The sequence below is a fragment of the Hydra vulgaris genome, chromosome 09 (genome assembly GCF_038396675.1).
Source record: "Hydra vulgaris chromosome 09, alternate assembly HydraT2T_AEP".
In the NCBI taxonomy this organism is placed as follows: domain Eukaryota; kingdom Metazoa; phylum Cnidaria; class Hydrozoa; order Anthoathecata; family Hydridae; genus Hydra; species Hydra vulgaris.
The window spans coordinates 46,680,635-46,692,739 of NC_088928.1; the positions used below are offsets into that span (position 1 = coordinate 46,680,635).

The 12,105-nt window shown below is 24.5% G+C and overlaps 1 protein-coding gene across 2 annotated transcripts in view; it reads left to right on the forward strand.

The window, feature by feature from the left end:
• The window catches only part of LOC101238105 (nucleolus and neural progenitor protein), a 110,664-nt gene that overhangs the window by 16,421 nt on the left and 82,138 nt on the right, over positions 1-12,105 (forward strand). The window contains exons 4-11 of one of the 2 annotated variants that reach the window (XM_065805893.1): positions 4,336-4,432; positions 4,504-4,532; positions 4,969-5,046; positions 5,142-5,226; positions 5,313-5,383; positions 6,309-6,373; positions 10,748-10,801; positions 11,484-11,927. In XM_065805893.1, coding sequence (XP_065661965.1) covers positions 4,336-4,432; positions 4,504-4,532; positions 4,969-5,046; positions 5,142-5,226; positions 5,313-5,383; positions 6,309-6,373; positions 10,748-10,801; positions 11,484-11,917 — 913 coding nt within the window. In that variant the 3' untranslated portion in view covers positions 11,918-11,927. Of the gene's footprint in view, positions 1-4,335; positions 4,433-4,503; positions 4,533-4,968; positions 5,047-5,141; positions 5,227-5,312; positions 5,384-6,308; positions 6,374-10,747; positions 10,802-11,483; positions 11,928-12,105 lie in introns of those variants that run through there. The other variant, XM_065805894.1, reaches the window with a different exon arrangement.

A 12,105-nucleotide genomic window follows, 5' to 3' on the forward strand; every position in this document is an offset into this window, starting at 1 on the left:
TTTTTTATATTTTTATTTAATTTTTAATATTTATTGACTTCTAAAAGACTTTTAAAACCTGATTTTCTGTTTCTAAACCAACTTTTTTGTTTTTCTTTACACATACTTTTAAGTTCACTTGTCATCCACTGTGACTTGTATTTGTGTTGAAAAGAATTTATATCTAAATTCAGTGTTGGAATATATTTTTCACACCCTGTTTCATATTTTCTAAGCCATTTTTCGTAACATTCATTAACACCAAAGCCCTTCAAATTCTTGTACCCAGTTTATGTTATTAAAATACAAATCTAACGCTTTATAGTTTCCCTTTTTCTATAAAATTTTTTTCTTTTTTATTGTTTGTTGTGATATTAGTAAATTAGACCTATTTTCATATCCAAATCTAAATTTCAAAATATGATAACTATGATCGATGCCACCTAACGGTGGAAATTGCTCCAGAATATAAACTCTGTTGCTATTATCTGTTAAAATGAGGTCTAAAATGTTAGTATCATACCAAACTTTATTTGAAAACTAGGACGGATAACATTTTAGTGCAGGTAACAGTCATGTAATGACTCAATAAATATACTTGCTGTTGTGTCACTCTCATTTTTAATTTCACTAAAATTTTCATCGTTCAACTTGATGCATAGTTAAAATCACCACATATTAAAGTACCAGAGCATTTGTTATTTTTTTTTGAGTACATATGCCTGCTTTAATGATTTTATAATGTCAACACACTTTTCATTATTACTAAGACTTGTTTCTCCGCGCAGCGGCCTTGTTCCTCAAGGTTCGTGTTTCGGAGTTATAGAGTTGAGAGAGGGTTATAACCACTATTAAGTAGCCTCCTCATCTGTAGTGGCCTTCTCGGCCTTGAGGAGGTGAATAACAAAAAAAAAAAAAAAAAAAAGACGTGTCCGGTAAATACAACCACATAAAATTTTCTCTTCGCCAATTTTAATCAAACATCATACTTGCTCAATATTTTCATTTATTAGAGATTGTTCATATATTTCATAAGATTTAACATTCTCTTATGAAATAACTGAACAATATAAATACATACTCCACCACCACAACTAAATTGACAAACCTCTCTAAACAGATTATAACCCGGAATATTAGTAGTAGACATAACTGACCACCGAAGAGGTTGCATTTGTATACCAACCTGTTAAATAATCAAGTTTTTGATTATTTAACAGTCACAATCGACTTTCAGGTTGAGTGGTTTATTTAATTCTTATCCCTGAATTGTTTATCCAAGTTTCTCTGGGTATCGGTTAAATCAGGATTTACATAAATTTTCTTAAAATTACGGTCTGATTTTTTTAAGTCATTTCTTGTTTCATTATTTTTTAACTCGACAATTATTGGTGCAATACCATTTTTAGATTTTGATCTAAACACACGAATCAAATGATTTATCTATTGGTACTTGATCCATTCAATCTGAAACTTTAATTTTGTCATCTTTCTTTATATCTGCGCCATCACTTTTAATAAGTTTCTTTATTTTCATTTGAAACCGTATTTATAATATCAATCTGAGATTGAGTTTTATTCAATTTTCTACCAGTTAAAATATTCCAAGCTTCATTTGGAGCAGGAAGAATAACATTTACAACTTTGTTGTTTAAATCTTCATTTTTTTTAGTAACATCAGCAACTGTTGTTACTAATGATTGTATCTTTTTATTCAAATCTGCTATATTAGTTATTGATTCTTATTCAATTCTTAATTTACTCTCCAGTGCATCCAGAGCATTTTTGAATACTTTTGCATTAACCATAATATATTAGTTATAAAATATTATATATTATATACTTATTACACAGGGACTTGTTAACACAGTAAAAAAGTTTGTGTTTTTTCTGTATATATTTAATAAATATATAATAGACTTATACTAATATATATATATATATATCTTTTACTGCTGATTTAGGTGAGCAATGTGACGTCTTACTGAAATAGCCTGCTTCCGAGGACTTTAGTACATACATCGACTGACAAATAGCCTGATGAGCAGTGGAGTACTGCTACATCAACTGAGAGTTTGGGATGGGACAGCAATTTTTTTATTCATTATTCTTCCTTTTCTTCTTCTTTTTCTAAAAATGCTGTATCAATTTAGATAAGCAAAAAAAGTGAGCATATATTCACATATGCTATAGTTGATATATATATATACACATACATACATATATATATATATATATATATATATATATATATATATATATATATATATATATATATATATATGTATGTATATATATATATATATATATATATATATATATATATATATATATATATATGTATGTATGTATATATATATATATATATATATATATATATATATATATATATATATATATATGTATGTATGTGTATATATATATATATATATATATATATATATATATATATATATATATATATATATATGTATGTATGTGTATATATATATATATACACTTATACAAATATATAATATATAAATAACTTATTAAGTAACTTATATACTGACTTATGTTTTGAGAAATGAGTTAGTGAAAGTTGTGGTATTACATTTTTTCTTTTGTTGTTTGTGAGTTTGCTTTTAACAGTTTCAATTCAAAGTTACATAACAAATATTTTTGTTATAAGTATTGTTTATTGAAACTTTTTTTTTTAATTTTTAATTTTGTTTAGCTTAACTTTTTTAATAAATAGACTTTAATATAAGATTAAATGATTTGAAGATATCAGTAAAAATATTTAGTTAATTAACTTATATATGACAAAAAATATTTGATATTCCAACGTTTTGATATTTTTGAATTTTATATATAATAGTCAGTTATTAATAGAATGTGATCAAACCTGTACGAAATCGAAGCTATAAGTGAAGTTTTAGCATTGCAAATTTTTTACGCTAGATATTTATAAGATATTTATAAATATTACGCTAGATATTTATAAATATTGAGCTAGATACTTAATTTTTTAAATATATTCATGCCGCATAAATTAAAATTAAAGTACATCACGCATAAGTTATGCTTGACATACTTTATTACGAATAATAACATGTTTATTAAACAATATGAACAAACTCTACTGTTCAAGCATATTTTGACTTCAGCAAAAATATTTTACTGAAAATATTTTCTTTAAAATCAACTTATTATTTTCTCCCTCACAAGTTCTTCAGACGAGCGCGATATTTTACCCTTGTAATGAAAGCAAGTGCTATTTGTTGCTTCCGGAGGCCATTTACAAGCGTGTTTCACATGTGCAGAGCAATTGCTCCCACTTCATCACAAGGCCTGATATATATATATATATATATATATATATATATATATATATATATATATATATATATATTACATATATATATATATATACACAGCGTGGACAATAACAGGCGGTTAATGGTCACTGACCGCTCGAAATGACTGAAATTGCTATTTAAACGAATTCTTCCCGGTCAAGGTTGACCGGGAAGAATTCGTTTAAACTGTTTATTATGGCCAAGAATCTAATAAATATAAGGGCATATGCACATGGTATTGTCTCCCCCTCACAGTTAAAATTTCTCCCTACATTTTCCAAAATCAGCCTATTTAATTTTTTATTAAACAAGTAGTCTTCCTAATTTCTATGCTACTCTGCTGCTAACTATCTACTATCCATCTTAACTTTATTTGCTTCAATGCTGGTTTATAACTACTAATACTTGATCTTTTTTTTTAATTCTTTTCTTCTACTTTATTTCAATGCTGATTTATTACTACTCATGTTATTTATTACTAAATTAAATTTATTACTACTCATGTTTGCTCTTTCTTAACTTTTTCTTTTAATATTACTTTCTGATATCACTATTCTCTTTCAAACTCTTACTATTACAAATATTTCTATTTTTATTATTGTTATTATTATTATTGTTGTTATTATTATTAATAGAATTGTTATTTTTATTGTTAGTATTATTATTATTATTTTGATTATTATTACCAATAACTGGAGTTTTTATTATTATTGCCTATTATTTTTACTGATACTTATATTACTATATTATTTATATTGTTGTTACTTTATATTATTATAATCTACTTCTCTTTTATTGCTATATTTTAATTAGGTATATAAAAGTCTTATATTCTAGATAGATGTATAAAAATAAATTAATTTTGTCCTAAATATATCAAACTTCTTACTTTATTATTATTCCATAAAGTTTTTTGTTTAAGTATTATACTGTTTACATTTTATTTTATTTTTTTTTCATTATGGTGTTTACTTAAAATTAGTACTTGTAATATAAGAACCATATTTAATTTTAGGGAAAAATCATTTGAGAAAGAGGTATTGATTCCTTCAAAAGAATATACAGCATACATATTTGAGAGGCTATTAGGATGTTCCAAGCTAAGTGTTCAGGTAAATAGTTAAAAGTTATATTAAGTTTACAATAGGTTTTTATTTGATTTTTATGTAACTAATTTTTTTAGATACTTATTTGCTGTCAAAAAGCTTTTCTGTATCCTTTCTATATCGAGCATATTTAGGACTAAATAATTTGTCTAAACAATATTTGAATGAATGGTATTAATTAAAATAATAGTATGAGATATAGAAAAATGAATGTTAGCTGTGCTTATACTGTTAAAGCATATGGGGGATGGTGCAGTCCATGTGCCAGACACCATCATATTGTAAGTTATAACTCTTATATATATATATATATATATATATATATATATATATATATATATATATATATATATATATATTTTAAGATATCTAGATATTTTTTAGATATTTTTTATGACTTGAACTAGTCTACAGATTGATATAAAAGTAAAAATTTAAAAGATAGGATTAAGATAAAGTTATTAAATATAGAAAATATAAAAAAAATAATTATTAAATATTGAAAATATGAAGTGTTGGATTTTCTTTGACATTATTTTCAGGTTGTTAGATTCTCATATAAGACATGGTTTTTTTGTGTCTTTTAATCTTTTTGGTATTGCTTCTGTAAGTAGAATATGGTATGAGATTACTCATTTGTCTTTATATTATCTCTGTTTTGTTTAAAACTATTTATTTCTGTTTTATAAAAAACTTTTATTTCTTTTATGTTTAGGACTATTTGTCTTGATTATATCAATAGTTTAAAGTTGGTTTTTAACACATTAAAAGGAATACTTGGAGAGTTGTTTGATTTCAAAGTAAATATTTTTTATCAAAAAATGACTTAATAATAATTGTCTCAAACTTTTTCATATTTTAAAGGAAAACTAAAATCAACTTTTAGGTGCATTATACAACTTTAGATCAATGGTTAAATGTAGATTTTATTGGTGTCGTTCTGCCTACTCATTCCAAGTAAAGATTTTTTTTATATATATAAAATTTTGTAAAGATTCTTTCAAGCATCTTTTGTGTAATAAATAGTTGTCATAAAAAATAATTATGTATAACATATTTTATATCTTTATTTTCATTTTCATTTCAAGTAAAAATACATTGACTAAATTAAGCCAAACAATCTTTTTATTATTATATTAAAAAAAGAAAGTTTTAATTTTGTTCTGATCTTGCTTCTTAGTGTTTGATTTAATGTGACATTTTATGTAAAAATCTTAATATGTATATATATATATATATATATATATATATATATATATATCAGGGATGTGGAGTCCCAAAAGGACTCCGGCTTTATATCTCTACTTTTTCCAAGTCTGTAGTGTCCGGAAGCTCTAAACATGTTTGTTGACTTATTATCTGTTATAATAAAAAAAATTCATGAGATTTAATGACTTGAAACTTATTGTTTTTAAGCCCAGAGTCCTGGAGTCCCGGATTCCTTGCCGCTATTATACCTAAGGATTCCGGGCTCAAAAAATGATTGTTCCTTTAACCTAAAAGTCTTAATTTTTTTTCATATTAGTAGTCCATAAACTTATTTATTTTTTTAGAGCTAGATACCAAAAACTAGGATAAAGTAATCTTTTTGTGACTTTGAAATCAGGAGTCCTTTTTGGGATCCTGATATATATATATATATATATATATATATATATATATATATATATATATATATATATTTGTATATATATATATGTATGTATGTATATATGTTTATATATATATATGTATATATATATATGTATATATATATATATATACATATATATATATATACATATATATATATACATATATATATATATATATATATATATATATATATATATATATATATATATATATATATATATATATTCTAATCAAATTTTTTTTATAGAGAAAAAAATCTAGACGCAAATATATTGAATAAGCTATTTGGATCTTCTAAGTCTTTTACGAAAGGTAAGAAAATTTTTTTTGTTGTGCGTTTATTTTGCTTCAAACATTGGTGAAGTAAATTTGTTTTGATTACAACTTTTTTTAAACAATTTTTAATTTTACACTACAGTAATATGTTTGTACAGATGTGTTTAGCAGTTTATGTAATATAGAAGATTAAATGTATATTACATTTTAGAGTACAATATAAGAGGCCAATTAATAAAAAATATGCAATTATAGAAAAGCCGTATTATATCTTATCTAAGCTTATTAGATCTTACAAAGATATTATTATGAGTAAAAATAATAAAATAAAATAAAAAATGTATTCATAGAAAACTGAGATTATAATCATATATATCTGTGTATTATATATATATATATATATATATATATATATATATATATATATATATATATATATATATATATATATATATATATATATGTATATATATATATATATATGTATATATATATATATATATATACACACACACACAAATAGTTTTATATGAGTGCTCAATGTTCTCAAAAGAACAGCAATAATAAAAAGTCACAACTAATTTTTTTTATTTTACACAGTGTTTCATCAAATAATATATATATATATATTTAATATAATATATATATATACATACAGGGATGTGCAGGTTATTGCAGAAAAAAATAAGTTTGAATATGTTAAAAACCATTTGTTTTACATCACTGAAAATTTGATCACAGAAAAAAAAACATTAATCTACATAAATAGTTTAATGTTATTCAATATAGCCTCTTCTGGAATCTACTACACTCTTCAGACGCACAGGCGCTGCATTGCTACTTCGTTAAACCATGTCCGGGTACATGTTCTTCCATATCTTTTAGTTGTCTACAGTGACGATAAAATTATCACAATCAAGCCTGAGCCCAACAGATACAAGACTGAGTTTTAGGGAAGTCTATAAGAACAGTTCCATTGTAAATTCAGGCTATACCAAGAAGACACCACCATATAGGAGTGATGGTGTGGGGAAGCATTTGTTCAGATAGCTCCAAAACTTCACTTGTCTTTGTTTTCGAAGGTGTCAAGGTGAACCAAACAACTTATGTTGACTTTATAAAAGCTAACTTGTTGCCTCAGGCCAAGATTCTGCATCTGCTCACAATCACAAGAAAACTGTGGTCTGTCTCTAAGAGAGACAGACCGCAGTTCCTCAATTGTGGTCGCCAAAAATGTGGCCCCCTTCTAACCCAGATATGAACCTGATGGATTTTGCCATTTGGGGATTCATGGAGTTGAAGAAGGCCCTCAAAATACACTCTCTTACATTCTCTAAACATATATTATATATGTAATATATATATATTTATATATCTATATTCTTATATATATATATAATATATATAATTTATATATATATTTATATATATGTTTGTATATATATATATATATATATATATATATATATATATATATATATATATATATATATATATATATATATTTTATTCACCTCCTCAAGGCCGAGAAGGCCACTACAGATGAGGAGGCTACTTATTAGTGGTTAATAACCCTCTCTCAACTCTATAGCTCCGAAATACGAACCTTGACGAACAAGGCTGCTGCGCGGAGAAACAAGTTGAGCGCGGTACTACCAGGGACGTGGTGGGGATCGAACTCGGAACCTCTCGCTTATGAAGCGAGCGCTTTACCACTGCACCACTACCGCATATATATTTATATATATACTTAAATATATATATTTATATATATATTTATATATATACTTATATATATATATATATATATATATATATATATATATATATATATATATATATATGTGTGTCTATATATAGTATTGGCCATTAATAACAATCCATCATGTTATTTTAGTATGAATATAAGTTTGAAATTAAATAATTTATAAACTAAAAGCGATTATTTCTTCTTCTTTTTTTTTATTGATATAAATCAAATAATTACAATATAAATTTATTATAAAGTAATAAAAATTAAAAACTAAAATATTAAAATTAAAACAAGTGTTCATTCATACCAAAAAAAAAATGTGGCCAAAATAAACTAACCACAAAAACAAAATTAACAAGCCTTAATAAATAAATACTTATAAAACATAAAAACAAGAATTAATATTTTGTTGGCAATCCTTTTGCTTATAAGCTTTCATTGGTATGATTTGGGATGGAGTTCACTAAATTCTGAGTAAATTCTTTTGTAACACTATTCATTTATTTTGTTACTAATTCCTTCAGCTGGTCCGGATTTTTTATTTCAACTTTATCAAGATTGTGGTTTAGAACAGACCACAAATTCTCTAGGTAATTAAGATCTATACTATTGGCAAACCAAGACATGGTTTTAATGTTGTTTTCTTCAAACAATTGCTAGCAAATCTTAGCAGTATTATCATTTAGCATTATCTTGTGGAAAGATTTCCATGTTTTTGGGGAAAATGTCAAAAGAAAGCATCAAAAAATTATCCAATATGTCTAAATATCTTAGAGAATCAAGTTTTCTTTCGAATATTTTAAAACGACTGACACCTACATAGTTCATGCAGGCCCAGATGCCTACACTACCATCACCATGATTTGTTCTATTCGTAGAACAATTTAGGCTCATTTTGTAATGTGGCTTTCCTCTCAACATTACTTAGTTTTTTCTTAAATCAACTTCAACGTTTATTTCACCTCTAAAAAGATCGTTGTGCCACATGCTCATAGACCAAATTTTATGAGTTAAACACCAGTTTTTACTTGTTTTCTCGTGTTTTATCAATAGACGTAGTTTTTTGCAAGCAGCTCGCCACATGTAATTGTATTTTTATTGTACTCTTCTAAGTGTTTAAGCACAAGCAACAATGCCAAAAGCTTTTTGTCCTTTTCGTCTGAGATCAGTAGATGATAAACTTCTATTTTATTTCACTATGCGAATAAATGAACGTTCATTTCTTTTATTTGAAATGCTGAGTTTTCCAGGACATAGAAGATTTTAAATTGTATTGTTTCTTTAATATTGGCTGATTATTCTGCTAAAAGTGGCATGTGTTGTGTTAAAATGTTTTGTAGTTTCTCCCATTAAGATATTTTGCTCATTCATTACTATTATTTTACATTTTGTTCTATTATCAATAATTTTTCCAGTCAATTTGATTGTTTTATTGTTGAAATATTGTGGTTAATTAGATACTGATTTTTCTATTTTATTTTACGCAAGTTTATTAAATATTTATAAAAATTAAAAAAAAATTTCTTAAATAATTATAAATAGTTCGCAAATAAGTGCAAAGTTTTAATCAAAGACAAATGAAATTTTGAAAAAGGTTTGAAATAACATAGCGGATTGTTAATTTTGGCCATAATAATTATTTTAGATAATGTCAAAAATAAGTAATATAATTAACACATCAAATATCATTTTTATGAATTTCTATATTTGTTTGAAAGAAAATAGAATGCCCATCAATATTCATTTTTTACATTTATAAAGAGTCAAACAAAAATTAATTTTATACAAATCAAAGTATAATGATTAAAAAAAAAACAAAAAAAACATGCTGGATTGTTATTAATGACCAATACTATATATATATATATATATATATATATATATATATATATATATATATATATATATATATATATATATATATATATATATATATATATATATATATATATATATATTTGTGTGTATATATGTATCTGTGTGTATATATATATGTATATATATGTATGTATTTATATATATATGTATATATATATGTATATATATGTATGTATTTATATATATATGTATGTATATATATATATATATATATATATGTATATATATATATGTGTGTGTGTATATGTATATATATATATATATATATATATATATATGTATATATATATATATATGTATATATATATATATATATATATATATATATATATATATATATATATATATATATATATATGTATATACATTTTTTTTTTTTTTTTTTTTTTGTTATTCACCTCTCAAGGCCAAGAAGGCCACTACAGATGAGGAGGCTACTTAATGGTGGTTATAACCCTCTCTCAACTCTATAACTCCGAAACACGAACCTCGACGAACAAGGCCGCTGCGCGGAGAAACAAGTTGAGCGCGGTACTACCAGGGACGTGGTGGGGAATATATATATATATATATATATATATATATATATATATATATATATATATATATATATATATATATATATATATATATATATATATATATATATATATATATATATATATATGTATATGTATGTATATATATATGTATATGTATATATATTTATAAATAATAACAAATAATTTTAATTAAAAAAAAAGAAAAAATTAATAAAATTAGAATTTATTTTCATACAGATAATTTAGATGAGCAAAGTAATCAAGAAATCAAAGGCGATGAAATTCTTGGAGGTTTTTACTTTATTTACATTTTAAAGTTTAGTTGTTTTTTTTTTCATTTTTTGTTACTTTGGGTATTTAAGTGCTGGTTTGTTAAAATTGTCCAAAATTCACGTTTTTGATAGTTTTCAAAAGTATAATTTTTGTTTATAATTTCTCTTGGTAGATATTCTTTTATCTTATACTATTATATCTTTGTTAAAAAAATGTATTTACGCAAGTCCTTTTTAAACACTCATACAACTTTGGACCTATTTCTGGTAACTTTTGTGAGAAAAACAACATATTCTTAAATTTGTGAACAGCAGTTTTCAAAAAAATATCTTTAAAATATTTGCGTTATAAAGCGATGATATTTGCGTGTTTTTTTTTTTAATCATTGAATTTTAACTTTTCAATGTCGTATAATAGATGTTAATTTTACCGTACCGTAAGTTACACATAAAAATCATTTTAAAATAATTATTTTATTTTCATGCTAAACAAATATTCTGTTTTTATTATTTAAATAGTGTCTCATTAAAAATATTTACTTATAAAAACTTTTGAAATTTTGCAAGAACCAGCACCTAAAATACCACGAGTACAAAATTTCTTGTTAAATATTTTTCAAAAAGTTTTTAAAGAATTTGTTAAAGAATTTTAAAATGAACACAAAAAGTTTGTTATAAAAACAATCGAAATATTTTTTAAGAGCCTATTTCTTGGGAAACATTTGTTAAAGAAAAATATGGAACAGTTTTGGATGAAAAATCTGAAAGTGGCGTTACTTTGGAAACAACCTTTTACTCCGACAACGGAACTTTGGGTGGAGACGAACAGCCATTGAGGAATGTCAAGTGTATAAAATCTGTACGATCTTTGAAGATTAAATGTCCGATGTGCAAAAAAATAGTTAGGAGATTAAGACCTTCCCTTTGTCCACCGTTTCATGTTAGTTTACGTAGATCGTTTACTCTATTCAATAGTACAAAATGTTTAAAAAGGACCTTAAGACTTAAACCAAATAAAATCTGCGAAGCTCTGATTGCTGTCAAACACGCATTGCTTCATGCAGAAGATTTAAATCATGTAAAACTTTTACTTATGAGGTATAGACAGTTGCGAAAAAAAAGAAGACAAATGTAGGAAAATAAAACTGTTTCGTTTTTTAAGGTACACGGCAACTTAATTTAATAGATAAAATAACAAAGGTTCAAGCATACTTTGTTATTTACTTGATTTTTTTTTTAATATGTACTTTTGTACTGAATTGTATGCATTTCATGCCGCATACGATGTATATTGGCATACGAAGTATATTGGTATTCTAATTA